Here is a 22,848-nt window from a genome sequence, read left to right on the forward strand (position 1 = left end):
AAAAAATCCCCCCAAAAAATCCCCCCAAAATCAAAAAAAATCCCCCCAAAAGTCCCCCAAAAATCAAAAAAAAATCCCCCCAAAAATCCCCCAAAATACAAAAAAAATAAAATAAATAAAAAAAAAAAAAATAAGAAAAATCCCCCAAAATAAAAAATAATCCCCCCAAAAATACCCCAAAAAATCCCCCCAAAAATCCCCCAAAAATCCCCCCAAAAATCCAAAAAAATAATTAAAAAAATCCCCACAAAAAAACCCCCAAAAATCCCCCAAAATCACCCAAAAATCCCCCCAAAAAATCAAAAAAATCCCATAAAAATAGCACTGAAATACCCCCCAAAATCCCCCCAAAAATCAAAAAAAATCCCATAAAAATAGCACTGAAATAGCCCAAAAAAATCACCCCAAAAATAAAAAAAAAAATCCAAAAAAAATCCCCCAAAATGCCTCAAAAATTCCCCCCAAAATCCCCAAAAAAATCCCCTCAAAAATCCCCCCAAACCCCTCCAGGATCTCCCAAACCCCCCCCCAAATCCCCCCAAATCCCCCCAAAACCCCCTTGAAACTTCCCCAAATCCCGCCCAAGCCCCCAAATTTCCCCAAATTTCCCCGAAAATCCCATTTTCCCCGTCCCTACCCGTGTTTTAGGGCCAGCCTGACGAAGCCCCTGCGGTTCCTGAGGGTGACGCGGTGACTCCCCGGGGTCCCCTCGAGCGCCTCGGCCGCGCCCCCCACCATGATCAGCAGCGCCTGCGAGGGGCGGGCCAGGACCGCGTCCAGACAGCGCTCCGAGACCGGGCACAGCCCTGGGAGGAAAGGGTTAATGGGATTGGGAAACATAAAAAAAATTTAAATTAAAAAAAAAAAAAATCCGGCGAAAAAAGGGTTAAAACCGCCAAAATTCCACCAAAACTGGTCCCAAAATTGATCCCAAAAGCACCAAACCCTGGAAAATTTGAGTTCAGGGCACCCTGAAATCCCAAAAACCCAAAACCCCCCAAAAAAGCCCCAAAAAACCTCGAAGTGGAAAAAAACCCGGTGATAAAAGGGTTAAAAACACCAAAATTCCACCAAAACTGGTCCCAAAAGTCCCAAATTTGCTCCAAATTGGTCCCAGTCCAGACAGCGCTGGGACACAGGACACAGGCCTGGGAGGAAAGGGTTAATGGGACAGGGAAATATTAAAAAAATTAAATTTAAAAAAAAATCCGGCGAAAAAAGGGTTAAAAACGCCAAAATTCCACCAAAATTGGTCCCAAATTTGCCCCCAAAATTGATCCCAAAAGCATCAAACCTGGAAAATTTGAGTTCAGGGCACCGTGACATCCTAAAAAACCCACAAATAATAATAATAATAAAAACCCAAAAAAATCCCCAAAAGTGGGGAAAAAAACGGTGAAAAAAGGGTTAAAATTGACCCCAAAAGTCCCAAACTGGTCCCAGTCCAGACAGAGCTGGGACACCGGGCACAGGCCTGGGAGGAAAGGGTTAATGGGACAGGGAATCCCAAAAAAAAAAAAAAAAAAAAATTTAAAAAAAAAATTAAAAAAAAAAATCCGGCGAAAAAAGGGTTAAAAACGCCAAAATTCCACCAAAATTGGTTCCAAATTTGCCCCAAAATTGGTCCCAAAAGCACCAAACCCTGGAAAATTTGGGTTCAGGGCACCCTGAAATACCAAAAACCAAAAAAAACCCTCAAAACCCCCCAAAACCAAATAAATCCCCCCCTAAAAAGCCACAAAAAAAAATCACCAAAAAATCCCCAAAAAAATCCCCTCAAAAATCCCAAAAAACCCCCCAAAATATCCCCAAAAAACCCCCAGAAAATCGCAAAAAAATCTCAAAAAATCACCAAAAAAATCACCAAAAAATCCCCAAAAAATCCCCAAAAAATCCCACAAAAATTTCCAAAAATCACTCAAAAAAAAAAAAAAATCACAAAAAAAATCACAAAAATAAATCCCAAAAAATAAAAAATAATTCTCAAAAAAATCACCAAAAAAATAAAAAAAATCCCCCAAAAAATCCCTAAAAAATCTCAAAAAATCACAAAAAAATCCCCCAAAAATCCCCCCCCCAAAAAAAATCCAAAGAAAAATCTCTAAAAAATCACCAAAAATCACCAAAAATCATTTAAAAACCCCCAAAAAATCCCCAAAAAATCACAAAAAAATCTCAAAAAATCACCAAAAAAATCTCCCAAAAATCACCAAAAAATCACAAAAAAATCACAGAAAAATCACAAAAAAAAAAACCACAAAAAAATCCCAAAAAATCTCAAAAAATCACCAAAAAAATCCCAAAAAAACCCCCCAAAATCACCAAAAAAATCCCCAAAAAATCCCCCCAAAATCACCAAAAAGTCACAAAAAAATCTCAAAATATCCCAAAAAAATCACCAAAAGCCCCAAAAAATCCCCAAAAAATCCAAAAAAAAATCACAGAAAAATCACATAAAAATCCCAAAAAAATCTCAAAAACTCACCAAAAAAATCCAAAAAAAAATCACAAAAAAATCACAAAAAAATCACCAAAAATCATCAAAAAAACCCACAAAAAAATCACAAAAAATCCCCAAAAAATCACCCAAAAAACCCCCAAAAAATTCCAAAAAAAATCGCAAAAAATCTCCAAAAAACTTCCAGAAAATCACCAAAAAATCACCAAAAAATCCCAAAAAAATCCCTAAAAAATCCCAAAATTTCCCCAAAATCCCCCCAAATTTCCCTCACCTGCAGCCATGGCGTACTCGCGATAAATGGGCATCTTGAAGAGCCCGTCCAGCGCCGCCAGGTTGGGCCGCAGCCCCGGGCACGGCCCCGGCCCGGCCTTGGGGACGCCGGCGGCGCCGCGGCCTCCGGTGACGAAGGCGCCGAAAACGCCGATGCAGGAGATGCCGTGGGGGTGAGCGGGGAGGACGTAACTGCGCCCGGGGGGCAGAGGGGACTCACGGACAACCTGGGGACACGGGGGACACAGGGGACATTTGGGGACACAGGGGACATTGGGGACATTGAGGGAATTTAGGGACATTGGTGGCGTTAGGGGCGTTGGGGACGTTGGGGACATTGGGGGTATTGGGGATGTGTGGGACATTGGGGACATTGGGGACGTTGGAGACATTTGGGGTGTTGGGGACGTTGGGGGCATTGAGGACACTGGGGACATTGAGGACATTTGGGACATTGAGGACATTTGGGGACATTGGGGATATTTGGGGACATTGGGGACATTGCGGTCATTGGGAACATTGAGGGAGTTTGGGACATCAGGAATGTTGGGGACATTGGAGGCATTGGGGACATTTGGGACATTGGGGGCATTGGGGACATTGGAGGCATTGGGGAAATCGGGGACAATTGGGACGTTGGGGACATTTGGGGTGTTGGGGACATTGGGGACATTGGGGACATTGGAGGCGTTGGGGGCATTGGGGACATTGGGGACATTGGAGGTGTTGGGGGCATTGGGGACATTGGGGACATTGGGGACATTTGGGGTTAATGGGGACATTGGGGACAGTGGGGACATTGGGGACATCGGGGCCATTGGGGACATTTGGAGACATCAGGGTCATTGGTGACACTGATGACACCGGTGACATTTGGTGACATTTGGTGACATTTGGTGACACCGATGACACCAGTGACATTTGGGGACATTGGTGACAGCGGTACCTGGATGGGGAAATAGTCACAGAAATGGTCCCAGATGCGCCAGTTCCGCAGCCACGCCCAGTGACGGGGCCCTGGGGACACCGGGGGACATTGGGGACACCGGGGGACATTGGGGACACCACGGGGACATTGGGGACACTGGGGGGACAGAGCCAATGTCCCCCCACCCGAATGTCCCCAATCCCCCGTGTCACCCCATGCAGGTCCCCAATGTCCCCATTCACCCCACTGTCCCCAATCTCCCCAATGTCCCCAGTGTCTCCAATTGTCCCAAATGTCCCCATTGTCCCCAATTGTCTCCAATGTCCCCATTAACCCCAAATGTCCCCAATGATCCCAAATGTCCCCAATCCCCACAATGTTCCCAACATTCCCAATGTCCCCAATGTCCCCAATGACCCCAAATGTCCCCATTAACCCCATTAAACCCAAATGTCTCCATTGTCTCCAACCCCCGCAATGTCCCCAAATGTCCCCAAATGTCCCCAAATGTCCCCAATGTCCCCAATGTCCCCAATATCCCCAATATCCCCAAATGTCCCTATTGTCCCCAATTCCCCCGAAATGTCCCCAATCCCCCCAATGTCCTCAATGTCCCCAATGTCCTCAATGTCCCCAATCCCCCAAATGTCCCCAACGTCCCTAAATGTCCCCATTAACCCCATATGTCTCCAAATGTCCCCAAATGTCCCCAAATGTCCCCAATGTCCCAAATGTCCTCAATCCCTTCAAATGTCCCAATTGTCCCCAATCCCCCCATTGTCCCCAATGTCCCCACTGTCCCCGCTGTCCCCATGTCCCCACTGTCTCCAATGTCCCCAATGTCCCCAGTGTCCTCAATGTCCCCAGTGTCCCCAAATGTCCCCATTGTCCCTAAATGTCCTCAATGTCCCCATTATCCCCAATGTCCCCACTGTCCCCATTGTCCCCACTGTCCCCCACTGTCCCCAATGTCCCCATTGTCCCCATTGTCCCCACTGTCCCCACTGTCCCCACTGTCCCCAGGTGTCCCCACCGTTGTGTGGCCCGTGCCAGTCCCAGAGCCACCAGAGGCCGTAGGTGACACTGAGCAGCCACAGCCGCGTCCGCAGCAGCAGCAGCAGCCCCAGCGCCGAGACCGGCCCTAATTAGTGCGTTAATTAGCATTAATTAGCCTTAATTAGCATTAATTAGCATTAATTAGCCTCGTTATCCACCCCCCGCCTTCATTAGTTGCTTCCCCCTCCCCATTGTTAATTGTCACCCTGTTAATTGTGTCCTTCCCTCAAAGGGTTAATTTGATCCCTTTCTATTAATTAGCCTGCTTGAGTTAATTAATTACTAATTAATTAATTATTCTTATAAATTACCCCCATTAATTGCCCCATTCAGGGTTAATTGACCCCTGTTAATTGTCATCCTGTTAATTGTGTCCTCCCCTCAAAGGGTTAATTTGATCCCCCCTCGATTAATTAACCCACTCAAGTTAATTAATTCCCCATTAATTAATTAATTATTCTCATGAATTACCCCCATTAATTGCCCCACTTAGGGGTTTAATTGACCCCTGTTAATTGTCACCCCGTTAATTGTGCCCTCCCCTCAAAGGGTTAATTTGATCCCTCTCAATTAATTAACCCACTCGAGTTAATTAATTCCTCAATAATTATTTAATTAATTATTCACCCCCCCGTTAATTAGCCCCGTTAATTGCCCCATTTGGCGTTAATTGACCCCCGTTAATTGCACCCTCCCCTCTAACGGTTAATTGGATCCCCTTCCATTAATTAGCCCGCTTGAGTTAATTAATTCCCCATTAATTAACCCGCCACTCATTAATTGCCCCTCAATGGTTTCAATCCTCCCTCCAAAGGGTTAATTAACCCTCCCAGGTGTTAATTAACCCCTCAGCCTTAATTAACCCCCGTTAATTACATCCCCAGTCATTAATTACCCCGTTAATTGCTCCTTTCACCTTTAACCCCATCAACCCTCCCTCCCCATTAATTAACCCCCAGTCATTAATTACCCACATTAATTACCCCCTCCAGACTTCAAACCTTTCCCCAAAGGGTTAATTACCCCCCTCAGTTATTAATTAACCCCTCAGCCTTAATTAACCCCCGTTAATTACATCCCCAGTCATTAATTACCCCGTTAATTGCTCCTTTCACCTTTAACCCCATCAACCCTCCCTCCCCATTAATTAACCCCCCAATCATTAATTATCCCCATTAATTACCCCTTTAATGGTTTAAATCCCCCCTCCAAAGGGTTAATTATCCCCCTCAGTTATTAATTAACCCCTCAGCACTAATTAACCCCCGTTAATTACATCCCCATTCATTAATTACCCCCGTTAATTGCCCCCTCAACCTTTAACCCCATCAAGGGATTCTTCATTAATTACTCCCCCAGTCATTAATTACCCCCATTAATTACCCCCTCCAGACTTTAAACCTTTCCCTAAAGGGTTAATTACTCCCCTCAGTTATTAATTAACCCCTCAGCCTTAATTAACCCCGGTTAATTACCGAGGAAGAGGAAGGTCAACATCCACTGCAGGACACACAGGGACTGCACGAAGGTTCCGCCCATTGTTTCCCGGGGGGACCCAAATTGAGGTGACACCTCTGGGGGGGTCCCCAAATATTGAATTTTTTGGGGTTTTTTTTTTGGGGGGATTTTAAAATTTAAACCCAAATAATCTCATTAAAAATACTCAAATAATCCCATTAAAAATGTCCAAATAATCCCATTAACCTCCTGTGAAAAATTTCATTTAAAATCCACATAAAACCCAAAAAAATTCCATTATAAACCCCCCAAAAATCCCATTAAAAATCCCAAAAAAATCCCATTAAAATACTCAAAAAATCTCATTTAAAACCCCACAAAATCCCCAATAAATCCCCAAAAATTCCCCAAAAAATCTCATTAAAAATCCCCCAAAAATCCCATTAAAAATCCTCCAAAAAATCCCATAAAAATACCAAAAAACCTCATAAAAATCCCATTAAAATCCCTCAAAACTCCCCAAAAAAATCCCAAAAAATCCCCCAAAAATCCCCCAAAAATCCCCAAAAAATCCCAAAAAATTCCCAAAAAATCCCAAAAAAATCTCATTAAAACCCCCCCAAAAATCCCATTTAAAAAACCCAAAAAACCCTCAAAATTTCCCCTCCCGGCACCTTTTTCTTTCGCCACGTCCCGACTTTGGCCGAACTTTGTCCCAGGGAAGGCGGAAGGAGCCGGGAGTGTTCGGGGCGGGGAAGGAGGAGAAAAAAATTGATTTTTTTCCCCATGAAAAACCCCCAAAAAATCCCAAAATTCTCCCCAAAAATGAGAGAAAAATCCCAAAAAAATCCTGAAAAAATTTGGGGTAAAAATGGCCTAAAAAAAGGGGAAAAATGGAAATTTTGGGAGTTAAAATGTGGTTGGAGTTGATGAAAAAAGGGGGAGAAAAGTTGTGTGTAGAACAATCAAAATTTAATCCCAAAAAACCCCAAAATTTATCCAAAAAATCAACCAAAATTTACCCAAAAATTGGCCAAAAATTACCCAAAAATCATCCAAAATTTACCCCAAAAATCACCCAAAATTTACCCAAAAATTGCCCCAAAAATCACCCAAAATTTACCCAAAGATCAATCAAAATCTGCCCCAAAAATCACCCAAAATTTACCCAAAAATTGCCCCAAAAATCACCCAAAAATTGCCCCAAAAATCACCCCAAATTTACCCAAAAATCAACCAAAATTTACCCCAAAAATCACCCAAAATTTCTCAAAATTTACCCAAAATTTACCCAAAAATCACCCCAAAACCATCCAAAATTTATCCCAAAAATTACCCAAAATTTACCCCAAAAATCATCCAAAATTTACCCAAAAATCAACCAAAATTTATCCAAAAAAATCACCAAAAATTTACCCCAAAAATCACCCAAAATTTACCCAAAAATCGCCCAAAATTTATCCCAAAAATTGCCCAAAAATTGCCCCAAAAATCACCCAAAATTTATCCAAAAATCAATCAAAATTTACCCAAAAATCACCCAAAAATTACCCAAAATTTACCCAAAAATCACCCAAAATTAACCCCAAAATCACTCAAAATTTACCCCAAAATTTACCCAAAAATTGCCCCAAAAATCATCCAAAATTTACCCAAAAAATCAACCAAAATTTACCTAAAATTTACCCAAAAATCACCCAAAATTTACCAAAAAATCACCCAAAATTTACCCAAAAATCTCCCAAATTTCCCTCCCAAAATCTGCCCAAATTCCACCAAAATCCCAAAAAAATTCCCCAAAATTCCCCCCAAAACCCCCTAAAAAAAAATCCCCAAAAATTCAATTTACGCCTCATTTAAATCCACTTTATTTTATTTTAATCCGATTTTTTTGGGGATATTTTGGGGATATTTTTTGGGATATTTTGGGGATATTTTGAGGATTTTTGGGGATATTTTTGGGATATTTTTGAGGATTTTTTGGGGATTTTTTGAGGATATTTTTGGGATATTTTTGGGATATTTTTGGGATATTTTGGGGATATTTTGAGGATATTTTTGGGGATATTTTGGGATATTTTGGGATATTTTGGGGACATTTTTGGGAATATTTTGAGGATATTTTGGGGATATTTTGGGGATATTTGGGGATATTTTGGGGCTGTTTTGGGGATATTTTGGGGATATTTTTGGGGATATTTTTGGGATATTTTTTGAGGATATTTTTTGGGATATTTTGGGATATTTTTGGGGATATTTTTGAGGATTTTTTGGGGATATTTTTGAGGATTTTTTGGGGATATTTTGGGGACATTTTTGGGAATATTTTGAGGATATTTTGGGGATATTTTGGGGATATTTGGGGCTATTTTGGGGCTATTTTGGGGATATTTTTGGGGATATTTTGGGGATATTTTTGGAATATTTTTGGGGACATTTTTTGGGATATTTTGGGAATATTTTGGGGATATTTTGAGGATATTTTTGAGGATTTTTTGGGGATATTTTTGAGGATATTTTTGGGATATTTTTGGGATATTTTTGGGAATATTTTGAGGATATTTTTGGGATATTTTGGGGATATTTGGGGCTATTTTGGGGCTATTTTGGGGATATTTTTGGGGATATTTTGGGGATATTTTGGGGATATTTTTGGGGACATTTTTGGGGACATTTTTTGGGATATTTTGGGAATATTTTGGGGATATTTTTGGGATATTTTTGGGGATATTTTTGGGATATTTTGGGGATATTTTTGAGGATATTTTTGGGATATTTCTGAGGATTTTTGGGGACATTTTGGGGATATTTTTGGGGATATTTTGAGGATATTTCTGGGATATTTTTGGGATATTTTGGGGCTATTTTTGGGGCTATTTTAGGATAATTTTGGGGCTCAGACGAAGCTGAGGCGGCGCTCGGGGGGGATCCCAAAGGCCCCTTTGTGCTCCTCGAAAAGGCCCCGGAGCCGCTCGCGGTACCGGCCGTGCCAAAGCTCCACCTGCTCCCCCGACGGCTTCGGGACCAGGGGAACCTCCAGGGGGGCCCCGACTTCCATGGAAAAGGAAAAAAATTCCATTAGAAGAAAAAAAAATTCCATTAGAAAAAAATCCCCAAATAAATCCCATTAAAAAAGCCCAAGAAATCCCATTAAAAACGCCAAAAAACGCAAAAAAATCCCATTTGAAAAGGTCAAAAATCTCATTAAAGAATCCTCAATTTCTCCCATTTCTCCCCCAATTTTCCTCCAATTTTTCCCCATTTTTCCCCAATTTTTCCCCATTTTTTTTCATTTTTCCCCAATTTTTCCCCATTTCTCCCTAATTTTTTCCCTAAACCCCTCATTTTTCTCTCCAATTTTTTCCCATTTCTTCCCCAACTTTTTCCCCATTTTTTCCCCAATTTTTCCCCCAAATTTTCCCATTTTTCCTCAAATTTTCCCCCAATTTTCTCCTATTTTCCCCCAACTTTCCCCCAATTTTCCCCCAATTTTTCCCATATTTTCCCCCAACTTTTCCCCAACTTTTCCCATATTTTCCCCCAATTTTTCCCATATTTTCCCCCAATTTTTCCTGTTTCTTCCCCAACTTTTTCCCATTTTTTCCGCAACTTTTTCCCATTTCTCCCCCAACTTTTTCCCCAATTTTTCCCATATTTTTCCCCCTTTTTCCCCAACTTTTTCCCATTTTTTCCAAAAATTTTCCCCCAATTTTTTCTGTTTCTCCCCAACTTTTCCCCATATTTTCCCAATTTTTTTCCCAATTTTTTCCCCCATTTTTTCCCAACTTTTTCCCGTTTTTTTCCCAACTTTTTCCTGTTTTTTCCCCATTTTTCCCCCAAACTTTTCCCATTTCCCCCCCAAACTTTTCCCTATTTTTTCTCAATTTTTTCCCATATTTTCCCCCAACTTTCCCCAATTTTTCCTCCAACTTTTCCCCATATTTTCCCATATTTTCCCCCAATTTTTCTCATATTTTCCCCAACTTCCCCCAATTTTTTTCCCAACTTTTTCCCCATTTTTTCCCCATTTCTCCCCCAAATTTTCCCCATTTTTCCCCCCTATCTCACGCACCGACGGTGTGGATGTGCTGGCGGAAGGGCAGGAGGCCGAAGCTGTACTGGAAAACCCCCCGGGCGTGGAAAAGGGGCAGCGAAACCCCCAAAAGCCTCTGGAGCCGCTGCTGGAGGCGCCGCAGCCGCGACCCCGGAGGGTTCGGCACCTGCCGGAACAGCTCGTTCTCCCCAAAGCTGAACACGGGCACCAGGGGGGTCCTGGAGAGACAGAAAAATGGGAAAAAATTGGGGTTTTAGGGGTTTTAGGGGATTTGAGGATCCCCAAAATTTGGTGTCAAATTCCTGCCCCAAAATCCCTCCCAAATCCCTCCTAAAAATGCCCCAAATCCCCCATTAAACCCCTCCCATGACCCCAAATCCTCCCATTTAGGGCCCCAAATCTCCCCAAACTCCCCCTAAATCCCCCCAAATCCCCCAATTTCCCCCAAATCCTCCCCATTTATCACCCCAAATTCACCCAAAATACCCCAAAAATTCCCCCAAAATCCCCCCTTAAACCCCTCCCAGGACCCCAAACCCCCCAAATCCCCCTAAACCCCCCCAAAATCTCCTGAAATCCCCCCAAAATCTCCCATTTAAGACCCCAAATCCCCCTTTAAAGCCCTCCCACGACCCCAAACCCCCCAAACCCCCTAAAACCCCCAAATTTCCCAAAAAATCTTCCCCAAATCCCCCCAAAACTCCCCATTTAAGACCCCAAAATCCCCCCAAATTTCCCCAAAATCCCCTCCTAAACTTCTTCCATGACCCCAAACCCCCCAAATCCCCCCAAATCCCCCCCAAAAACTCCCCAAAATCCCCCTTAAACCCCTCCCACGACCCCAAACCCCCCCAAACCTCCCCAATTTTCCTCAAAATCCCCCCAAAATCCCCCAAAATCTCCCATTTAAGACCCCAAAATGCCCCCAAACCCTCTAAATTCCCCCAAACTCCCCCTAAAATCCCCCTAAGCCCCTCCTACGACCCCAAACCCCCCAAATCCCCCAAAATTCCCCATTTAAGACCCAAAACCCCCCTAAATTCCCCCCTTAATCCCCCCAAACCCCCCCAAAATGCCCCAAATCCCCTAAAAACCCCCAAAATCCCCCCAAATTTCCCCCAAAATCCCCAATTCCCACCCGTATTTGAGGGCGATGCGCACGAATCCCCCCAAATCCCCCCTTAAACCCCTCCCACAACCCCAAACCCCCCCAAATCCCCTAAAATCCCCCAAATTTCCCCAAAAATCCCAATTTCCCACCCGTATTTGAGGGCGATGTGGATGAATACCCCCCAAAATCCCTCCTAAATCCCCCCAAATCTCCCCTTAAACCCCTCCCAGAACCCCAAATCCCCTAAAAGTCCCCCCAAATCTCCCAAAATCCCCCCAAAGTCCCCATTTAAGACCCCAAATCCCCTTTTAAACCCCTCCCACGACCCCAAACCCCTCCAAATCCCCCTAAATTCCCCCAAAATCCCCCCCAAACCCCCTTAAAATCCCCAAAAATCCCCCAAATCCCCCCAAAATCCCAATTCCCACCCGTATTTGAGGGCGATGTGGACAAATCCCCCCAAATCCCCCCAAACCCCCCTAAATCCCCCTTAAACCCCTCCCAGAACCCCAAATCCCCCCAAAATCCCCCAAACTCCCCATTTAAGACCCCAAACCCCCCTAAATTCCCCCCTTAATCCCCCCAACCCCCCAAAATTTCTCCAAAATTCCCCCAAACCCCCCAAATCCCCCCCTAAGCCCCTCCTACGACCCCAAACCCCCCAAACCTCCCCAATTTTCCCCCAAATCCCCCAAAACCCCCCAAAAATCCCCCCAAATCCCCCTAAATCCTCCAATTTACCCCAAATCCCCCCAAAAATCCCCCCCAAATCCCCCCAAACCCCCCAAAATCTCCCCAAAATCTCCCCAAATCCCCTAAAATCCCCCCAAATTCCCCATAATCCCCCCAATTTAAGACCCCAAATCCCCCCAAATCCCCCTAAATCCTCCAATTCCCCCCAAATCCCCCCAAAATGCCCCAAAATCTCCCATTCAAGATCCCAAATCCCCCCAAATCCCCCCAAAAGCCCCCCAAATCCCCAAAAATCCCCCAAATCCCCCCAAATCCCCCCAAAATCCCCCCCAAATCCCCTCAAACCCCCCAAAAATCCCCCCAAATCCCCCTAAATCCTCCAATTTCCTCCCAAATCCCCCCCAAATCCCCCCAAAAATCCCCCAAACCCCCCAAACCCCCCCCAAATCCCCCCCAAAATCTCCCCAAATCCCGAAATTTCCTCTAAAACCCCCAAATTCCCAATTCCCACCCGTGTTTGAGGGCGATCCGCACGAATCCGGTTCTCCGCAGGAGCTGCAGGCGCAGCGCCCCCGGCCGGGCCTCCAGAGCCTCGGGGGGGCCCCCCAGGGCAATGACCGCCACACGGCCCCCCCCGGGGTGCGACAGGAGAAACTCCAGACTCGAGGGTTCGGAGGAGACAAGACCTGGGAAATGTGGGGAAAAATGTCCGAAATTTAGGGGGAAAAAATCTGGATTTTTTGGAAAAAAATTCGGATTTTTTTTGGATTTTTTTTGGATTTTTTTTGGGAAAAATTCAGATTTTTTGGGGGGAAAAATTAGGATTTTTTGGAAAAAAAATCGGATTTTTTGGGGATTTTTTTTGGAAAAAAAAAATCGGATTTTTTGGGGAAAAAGATTGGATTTTTTGGAAAAAAAATCGGATTTTTTTGGAAAAAAATTTGGATTTTTTTGGGGGGGAAAAATTCGGAATTTTTTGGATTTTTTGGGGGGGGGAAAATAAGGAATTTTTGAGATTTTTTTTTTTGGATTTTTTTTTTTTTTTATTTTTTGGGAAAAATCTGAAATTTTCGGGGGGTAAAAAGCGGTTCCCCCCAGGGCAATGACCGCGACCCGCCCCCCGCCGGGGTGGGACAATAAAAACTCCAGACTCGAGGGTTCAGAGGAGACAAGACCTGCCAAAAAATGTGGGGAAAAATGTCGAAAATTAGGGGAAAAAATTTGGGATTTTTTGGAAAAATATTCGGATTTTTTTTTGGAATTTTTTTTTTTTTTTTTTTGGAATTTTTTTGGATTGTTTTTGGAAAAAAAAAAAAGGAATTTTTGGGGGGATTTTTTTTTTTTTTAATTGGATTTTTTTGGGAAAAAATTTGGATTTTTTGGGAATTTTTTTTTTGAAAAAAAATTGGATTTTTTGGAAAAAAAAATCTGATTTTTTGGGGAAAAATCGGATTTTTGGGAAAAAAAAATTGGAATTTTTTTGGGGAAAAAAAATGGATTTTTTGGGGGAAGAAATCCTCAATTTTAAAGGAGAAAAAAATTCCAAAATTTGGGGGAAAAAATTCCAAAATTTGGGGGGAGAAGAGCCAAAGTTTGGTGTCGGAAATGCAGAATTTTGGGCCTCCAGAGCCTCGGCCCCCCCCGGGATGGGACAGGAGAAACTCCAGACTCGAGGGCTCCGAGGACACCAGACCTGGGGAAATATGGGGGATTTTGGAAAAAAAAAAATTAGAATTTTTTTGGATTTTTTTCTGGAAAAAATTCGGATTTTTTTGGAAAAAAATTTGGATTTTTTTGGATTTTTTTGGGGGAAAAAATCAGATTTTTTTTGTATTTTTTGCGGGGAAAAAATTAGGAATTTTGGGAATTTTTTTTTGAAAAAAAAATTGATTTTTTTGGGAAAAAAATTAGGATTTTTAGAATTTTTTGGGGGGGAAAAATTGGATTTTTGGGGTGAAAAAATTCGGATTTTTTGGGATTTTTGGGGGGTATTTTTGGGAAAAAAATTGGATTTTTTTGTATTTTGGGGGGGAAAAAATTAGAAATTTTTGGGATTTTTTGGGGAAAAAATTCGGATTTTTGGGAGGAAAAATCTGAATTCTTTTTGGGGAAAAAAGGGGCCCCCCAGGGCAATGACAGCGACACGGCCCCCACCAGGGTGCGACAATAAAAACTCCAGACTCGAGGGTTCAGAGGAGACAAGACCTGCCAAAAAATGTGGGGAAAAAAGTGGGGAAAAAATTCAAAATTTTTTTGGAAAAAATTCGGATTTTTTGGGGATTTTTTTTTTTTTTTTTTGAATTTTTTTGGAATTTTTTTGGATTTTTTTTTTTTTGATTTTTTGGGGGGGAAAAATAGGATTTTTTTGGAAAAAAAATTTGGATTTCTTGGGGGAAAAATTTCGATTTTTTGGGGATTTTTTGAGGGGAAAAAAATTGGATTTTTGGGGTGAAACAAAATAGGATTTTTGGGGGAAAAAAATTGGGTTTTTTGGAAAAAAAATCAGAGATTTTTTTTTTTTTTTTTTTTTTGAAAGGGAAAAGAACTGGATTTTTGTTGGGGAAAAAAATCGGATTTTTTTGGAGAAAAAAATTGGATTTTTGGAGGAAAAAATCCTGAATTTTAGGGAGGCAAAATCAGGAATTTTAGGAGAGGAAAAAATCCAAAATTTGGGGTGAAATCCCGGGGTGGGACAGGAGGTGCTCCAGGCTCGAGGGTTCAGAGGAGACAAGACCTGGAGAAATGTGGGGAAAAATGTCGAAAATTAGGGGAAAAAATTTGGGATTTTTTGGAAAAATATTCGGATTTTTTTTGGAATTTTTTTTTATCTTTTTGGAATTTTTTTTGATTTTTTTTTGGAAAAAAAAAAAGGAATTTTTGGGGGGATTTTTTTTTTTTTAATTAGATTTTTTTGGGAAAAAATTTGGATTTTTTGGGAATTTTTTTTGAAAAAAAATTGGATTTTTTGGGAAAAAAATTAGGATTTTTTGAATTTTTTTGGGGAAAAAATTTGGATTTTTTGGGGAAAAAAATGGATTTTTGGGGGAAGAAATCCTCAATTTTAAAGGAGAAAAAAATTCCAAAATTTGGGGGAAGAAGAGACAAAATTTGGTGTCAGAAATGCAGAATTTTGGGCCTCCAGAGCCTCGGCCCCCCCGGGATGGGACAGGAGAAACTCCAGACTCGAGGGTTCAGAGGAAACAAGACCTGGGGGGAAATGGGATAAAATAATGGAAAAAAATCTGGGATTTTTGGGAAAAAATTTGGAATTTTTTTTGAATTTTGGAAAAAAAAAAATCAGATTTTTTGGGGATTTTTTTTTTTTTTTCAAAAAAATCAGGAAAAAAAATAAAAAAAAAATTAGAAAAAAATCAGAAAAAAATCGAAAAAAAATCAGAAAAAATTGAAAAAAAAATCCGAAAAAAAAAAAAGGAAAAAAAAAATCGGAAAAAAATCGGGAAAAAATTGGGAAAAAATCGGAAAAAAATCAGAAATAAAAAAAATCCAAAAAAGTCAGAAAAAAAAAAATCAGAAAAAAATCGAAAAAAAATCGGAAAAAATCAGAAAAAAATCAGAAAAAATTGGAAAAAAATCTGAAAAAAAACCAAAAAAAATCGGAAAAAATCCCAAAAACCCCCAAATTTCCCCCAATTTTTTTTCTTACCTCCAGCCATGACATTTTCCCTAAAAAAAGGAATTTTGAAGCCGCAGGGGAGGGAACAGCTCCCGGAATCCCCCAAAAATCCTCACAGAAACACCAAATTCTCCCCAAAAAAATCCCAAATTCTCCAAAAAAAATCCCCAAATTCTCTCAAAAAAACCCCCCCCTAAATCCCCTCCAAAAAACCCAAAAAATTCCTCCAAAAAATCCCAAAAATTCCTCCAAAAATTCTCAAAAAAATCGGGGAAAATTCGGGAAAAAATCGCGAAAAATTGGAAAAAATTTGGAAAAAATCGAAAAATAATCCAAAAAAATTCCAAAAAAATCCCCAAAATTCAGAAAAATATCCCAAAAAAAATTTTTAAAAAATCCCCCCAAAAATCAGAAAAAAAATCAGAAAAAAATCGGAAAAAATTGGAAAAAAATCAGAAAAAAATTAGAAAAAATCCCCAAAAAAATCAGAAAAAAATCAGAAAAAATTCCCAAAAATTCCCATTTATTTCTCTTACCTCCAGCCATGACATACTCCCTAAAGAAAGGGATTTTGAACCAGCAGGGGAGGGTGAGCAGGCTGGGCCTGAGCCCCGGGAACAGCTCCCGGAATCCCGTGGCTTCGGTGCAGAAATTCCCAAAAGCTCCGGCCGCCAAAACCCCGTGGGGGTGGAACCCAAAAATGTAATTCCTGTCCGGCTCCAGCGGCACCGTGCGGGTCAGCTGCAATTCAGGGGGAAATTGGGGATTTTTGGGAATTTTTGGGGATTTTTTGGGATTTTTTGGGGATTTTTTGGGTAATTTTGGGGATTTTTTGAGGATTTTTTGGGGAATTTTGGGGAATTTTTGGAGATTTTTCGGTGAATTTTTGGGGATTTTTTGGGGAATTTTGGGGATTTTTTGAGGATTTTTTGGGGAATTTTGGGGAATTTTTGGGGAATTTTGGGGATTTTTTTGGGAATTTTTGGGGATTTTTTGGGGATTTTTTGGTGAATTTTTGGGGATTTTTTTGGTGAATTTTGGGATTTTTCGGTGAATTTTTGGGGATTTTTCGGTGAAATTTGGGGGGGGTTTTGGTGAATTTTTGGGGGATTTTTCAGTGAATTTTGGGGGATTTTTTTGTGAATTTTGTGGGATTTTTCAGTGAATTTTTGGGGATTTTTCGGTGAATTTTGGGAGGTTTTTGGTGAATTTTGTGGGATTTTTCAGTGAATTTTGGGGGGTTTTTGGGAGGTTTTTGGTGAATTTTTGGGGATTTTTCGGTGAATTTTGGGGGGGTTTGGTGAATTTTTGGGAGGTTTTGGTGAATTTTTGGGGATTTTTCGGTGAATTTTGGGGGGGTTTGGTGAATTTTTGGGAGGTTTTGGTGAATTTTTGGGGATTTTTCGGTGAATTTTTGGGAGGTTTTGGTGAATTTTTGGGGATTTTTCGGTGAATTTTTGGGAGGTTTTGGTGGATTTTTTGGAGGTTTTTTTAGGAGTTTTTAGGGGGAAATTTGGGTGTTTTGGAGGGAATTTGGGATTTGGGGGGAGAATTGGGGAGGATTTGGCGTTTTTTGGGGCAGTTTTGTGGGGGGAATTTGGGGACTTTTGGAGGAATTTGGGGTTTTTTTGGGGGGTTTTTCAAATCCCTCCTCAAAACTCCACTCAAGGACCCCGAAAGTCCCAAAATCCCACCCAGGGACCCCCAAACCCCCCAAAAATTCACCCAGAGACCCCCAAACCCCACCCAGGGACCCCCAAAACCCCACCCAGGACCCCCCAAACCCCACCCATGGACCCCAAATTTCCCCCAGAACCCCCCAAAACCCCCCAAAAACTTCACCCAGGGACCCCCAAACCCCCCAAAACTTAAACCAGGGACCCCCAAATCCCACCCAGAGACCCCCAAAACCCCACTCAGAGACCCCCAATCCCACCCAGGGACCCCCAAACCCCACTCAGGGACTCCCAAACTCCTAAACCCCTCCTAGGGGACCCCCAAACCCCCCAAAATCCCCCCAGAATCCCCCAAACCCCCATTCAGGGACCCCCAAAAACCCCAACCAGGGACACCCAGAGACCCCCAAAACCCACCCAGGACCCCTAAACCCCAAAACTTCACCCAGGGACCCCCCAAACCCCCAAATCCCACGCAGAGACCCCCAAACCTCCCCAGTCCCCCCAAAAACCCTCCCAAACCCCATCCATTGACCCCAAACCCCCCAAATCCCACCCAGAGACCCCCAACATCCCCCAAAAACTTCACCCAGGGACCCCCAAACCCCCAAGAACCCCCAAATCCCACCCAGAGACCTCCAAACCCTTCAAAGCCCCACCCAGAGACCCCCCCAAACCCCACCCAGGGACCCCCAAAACCCCACCCAAAGACCCCCAAACCCCCAAATCCCACTCAGAGACCCCCAAAATCCCCCCAGAACCCCCCAACCCCCTCCCCAAAACTTCACCCAGGGACCCCCAAAACCCCCAAAAACCCACCCAAGGACCCCCAAACCCCCCCATTCCCCCCCAGGCGCACCGAGATGGGGAAATAGTCCCGGAAGTGGCGCCAGACGGGCCAGGAGCGGATCCAGGCGCAAGGGCGCCCCCCGCGGCGGGGCGTGTCACGGTCCGCCAGGACCCACAGTAAATACAGGAGAGCGGCCAGGCGGAGCGGGCCCCGCAGGAGGAGCACGAACAGCACCGTGCACAGCTGCCCTGGGGGGGAAAAATACAAAAAAAAAATATATTTTAATATATATATATTGTATGTGTATTTTAAGGTATATGTGTATTGTATTATATGTGTATATTGTATTATATATGAGTATTGTCGTATGCAGAATGGGCTCTGGAGCAGGAACAGCACCGTGCACAGCTGCCCTGGGGGAGAAAAATACAAAAAAATATATATATTTTAATATATATATATATATAGTATATATATTTTGAAGTATATGTGTATTGTATTGTATGTGTGTATTGTATGCAATGTATGTGTATTGTCATATAGGGAGTGGGCCCTGGAGCACGAACAGCACCGTGCACAGCTGCCCTGGGGGGGAAAAATAAATTAAAAAAATATATTTTTTAATATATATATTGTATATATATTTTGAAGTATATGTGTATTGTATTATATGTGTATATTGTATTATATGTGAGTATTGTCATATGCAGAATGGGCTCTGGAGCAGGAACAGCACCGTGCACAGCTGCCCTGGGGGGGGAAAATAAATAAAATAATAATAAAAAAATTATATATATACATTTTAAAGTATATGTGTATTGCATTGTACGTGTATATTGTATTCTATGTGTGTGTATTGTCATATAGAGAGTGGGCACTGGAGCAGGAACAGCCCGTGCACAGCTGCCCTGGGGGGGGAAAATAAATAAAATAATTTTTTAATATGTATATAAATAAACTAGATTGTATTTATAATGTGTGGTGTGTGTATATTGTATTATATGTGTGTATTGTATTATATGTATATTGTATTATAATACATGTGTATTGTATTATATGTGTGTGTGTTGTGTTATATGTCCATGTATTGGTTTATGTACAGAGTGGGCCCTGGAGCAGGAACAGCACCGTGCACAGCTGCCCTGGGGGGTAAAAATAAAAAAAAAATATATATTTAAATATATATATATTGTGTGTGTATTTTAAGGTATATGTGTATTGTATTATATGTGTGTATTGTATTATATGTGTGTGTTGTCATATGCAGAATGGGCTCTGGAGCAGGAACAGCACCGTGCACAGCTGGTCTGGGGGGGAAAATAAATTAAAAAAAAATATTTTTTAATATATATATAGTATATATATTTTGAAGTATATGTGTATTGTATTGTATGTGTATATTGTATTATATGTGTATATTGTCATATGCAGAATGGGCCCTGGAGCAGGAACAGCACCGTGCACAGCTGCCCTGGGGGGGAAAAATAAATAAAATAATTTTTTAATATGTATGGAAATAAACTAGATTGTATTTATAATGTGTGGTGTGTGTATATTGTATTATATGTGTGTATTGTATTATATGTATATTGTATTATAATACATGTGTATTGTATTATATGTGTGTGTGTTGTGTTATATGTCCATGTATTGGTTTATGTACAGAATGGGCTCTGGAGCAGGAACAGCACCGTGCACAGCTGCCCTGGGGGGTAAAAATAAAAAAAAATATATATATTTTAATATATATATATATTGTATGTGTATTTTAAGGTATATGTGTATTGTATTATATGTGTATATTGTATTATATGTGAGTATTGTCATATGCAGAATGGGCTCTGGAGCAGGAACAGCACCGTGCACAGCTGCCCTGGGGGGGAAAAACTAAATTATATTTACTAATTTATAATATATATTTTGTATTTGTAATGTATGTATGTTGTATTATATGTATGTATTTCCATATATATTCACACACACACGCATATATATATATATATACACACTAAGATTTTCTCCTTAAATTCTGGGGTTTTTCTCTCTAATTCTGGGAATTTATTTCCTCTAAATTATGGGGTTTTATACCCCAAATTCTGGGGATTTTTTCCCCCAAAATTCTGAGGTTTTATTCCCCAAATTCTGAGATTTTATTCCCCAAATTCTGAGGTTTTATTCCCCAAATTCTGATGTTTTATTCCCCAAATTCCGGGATTTTTTTCCCCCAAAATTCTGGGATTTTTTTCCCCCCAAATTCTGGGATTTTATCCCCAAATTTCCTCCCCTTGACCCCAAAATTCGGATTTTTTGGTGTGTAAACACACTTAACTCTGCCCTAAAAAACTTTAGGAACAAAAAGGAGGAAAAAAAGGGGGTCAGGGGTGGATTTTGGGGTGAAATTTTGGGATTTTGGGGACCCTCCTCACAATTCACCCCCCAGACACCCCAAATTTCCTCCCCTTTGACCCCAAAATTCGGATTTTTTTGGTGTGTGAACACACTTAACTCTGCTCTAAAAAACTTTGGGATCCCGAGGGATAAAAAGGGGGGAAAAAAGGGGGTCGGGGGTGGATTTTGAGGTCCCCAGGAGGATTTTGGGGACACAATTCACCCCCAGACACCCCAAATTTCCTCCCCTTGACCCCAAAATTCGGATTTTTTTGGGGTGTGAACACACTTAAATCTGCCCTAAAAAACTTTGGGAACAAAAAGGAGGAGAAAAAGGGCTCAGGGGTGGATTTTGGGGTTCCCAGGAGGATTTTTGGGGACCCTCCTCATAATTCAACCCCCAGACACCCCAAATTTCCTCCCCTGGACCCCAAAATTCAGATTTTTTTGCCCCCATTGACCCCAAAATTCGGATATTTTTGGTGTGTGAACACACTTAACTCTGCCCTAAAGAACTTTGGGATCCCGAGGGATAAAAAGGGATTTTTGGGACCCCCTGAGTGGGATTTTGGGACCCCCTGGGTGGGATTTTTTGGGACTCCCGGGGTGGGATTTTTGGGACCCCCTGAGTGGGATTTTGGGACCCCCTGGGTGGGATTTTTTGGGACTCCCGGGGTGGGATTTTTGGGACCCCCTGGGTGGGATTTTTGGGGACCCTCTGGGTGGGATTTTTGGGACCCCCTGGGTGGGATTTTTGGGGACTCGGGGTGGGATTTTTGGGGACCCCCTGGGTGGGATTTTTGGGGACCCTCTGGGTGGGATTTTTTGGGACCCTCCGGGTGGGATTTTTGGGGTTCCCGGATGGGATTTTTTGGGACCCCCGGGATGGGATTTTGGGGACCCTCCTCACAATTTACACCCCAAATTTCCTCCCCCTTGACCCCAAAATTCGGATTTTTTTGGGGTGTGAACACACTTAACTCTGCCCTAAAAAACTTTGGGATCCCGAGGGATAAAAAGGGATTTTTGGGACCCCGTGGGGTGGGATTTTTGGGGGTCCCTGGGTGGGATTTTTGGGGGTCCCGGGGGGTTTGGGGCTCACCCAGCAGGAGGAAGGTGAAGACCCACTGCAGCACGGCCAGGGTCTGCAGGCGCCGCCGGAGGGGGACCCGCAGGGGGGCGAATTCCAGCAGGGGCATGGCCCGGAATTTGGGGGGTCCTGGGGAGGATTTGGGGGGTCCTGGAGGGGGATTTGGGGGGGTTTAGGAGTCCTGGGGGAGATTTGGGGGGGATTTGGGGGGTTAAGGGGGGATTTGGGGGGTCCTGGGGGGGATCTGGGGGGTCTTGGGAGGGATTTGGGGGGTTAAGGGGGGATTTGGGGGGTCTTGGGAGGGATTTGGGGGGATATAGGGGGGTTTAAGGGGTCCTGGAGGGAATTGGGGGGGGTTTAAAGGGTCCTGGGCAGGATTTGGGGCAATTTGGAACGTTTAAGGGGGGATTTGGGGGGTTTAAGGGGTCCTGGGAGGGATTTGGGGGGGTTAGAGTGGATTTGGGGTGTCCTGGGGGGGATTTGGTGGGAGTTAAGGGGTCCTGGGAGGGATTTGGGGGTCCTGGGGAGGATTTGGGGGGGATTTAGGGGGGTTTAGAGGGGTTCGGAGGGGAATTTGGGTGGGTTTAAGGGGGGATTTGGGGGGTCTTGGGAGGGATTTGAGGGGGATATAGGGGGGTTTAAGGGGTCTTGGAGGGAATTTGGGGGGGTTTAAAGGGTCCTGGGCAGGATTTGGGGCAATTTGGAGGGTTTAAGGGAGGATTTGGGGGGTTTAAGGGATCCTGGGAGGGATTTGGGGGGGTTAGAGTGGATTTGGGGGGTCCTGGGGGGATTTGGGGGGGGATTATGGGGGGTTTAGAGGGGTCCGGAGGGGAATTTGGGTGGGTTTGGGAGTCCTGGGGAGGATTTGAGGGGGTTTAGAGGGGCCCTGGGGGGGATTTGGGGGGTCCTGGCGGGGTTTGGGGGGTCCTGGGGGGGATTTGGGGGGATTTAAGGGGGTTTAGAGGGGTCCTGGGGGGATTTGGGGGATCGTGGGGGGATTAGAGTGGATTTGGGGGGTCCGGATGGGGAATTTGGGGGGGATTTGGGGGGTCCTGAGGGGGTTAAGGGGTCCCGGGGGGGATTGAGAGGTCCTGGGTGGGTTTGGGGGAGATTTTGGGGGGATTTGGGGAATTTGGGGGAGGTTAGAGGGGATTTGGAGGGAGTTACTGGGAGCAGGACCGGGTTACTGGGAGCACTGGGAGCACTGGGATAGGCTGGGGGGGGTTACTGGGAGCCGGA

General features: G+C 43.2%; 2 protein-coding genes across 2 annotated transcripts; both read right to left on the bottom strand.

The window, feature by feature from the left end:
* Positions 1-633: 633 nt before the first annotated feature.
* On the bottom strand, positions 634-6,254 carry LOC310921428 (2-acylglycerol O-acyltransferase 3-like; the record flags this gene model as incomplete). Its single annotated transcript, XM_083881557.1, has 5 exons — positions 634-816; positions 2,719-2,958; positions 3,678-3,748; positions 4,693-4,800; positions 6,191-6,254. 5 exons carry the CDS (start codon positions 6,252-6,254, stop codon positions 634-636), a joined length of 666 nt encoding a protein of 221 aa, XP_083737683.1.
* Positions 6,255-9,827: 3,573 nt separating this feature from the next.
* Positions 9,828-21,718, bottom strand: LOC310921453 (2-acylglycerol O-acyltransferase 2-B-like; the record flags this gene model as incomplete). The annotated part of the gene is made up of 5 exons (XM_083881582.1): positions 9,828-10,445; positions 12,543-12,717; positions 16,202-16,406; positions 18,201-18,379; positions 21,622-21,718. The coding sequence occupies 5 exons, from the start codon at positions 21,716-21,718 to the stop codon at positions 10,238-10,240; spliced, it is 864 nt and encodes a 287-aa protein (XP_083737708.1). The 3' UTR covers positions 9,828-10,237.
* Between the last annotated feature and the right edge of the window lie 1,130 nt (positions 21,719-22,848).

Source organism: Zosterops lateralis (assembly GCF_965231275.1).
Source record: "Zosterops lateralis genome assembly, chromosome: 34".
NCBI classification, from domain to species: domain Eukaryota; kingdom Metazoa; phylum Chordata; class Aves; order Passeriformes; family Zosteropidae; genus Zosterops; species Zosterops lateralis.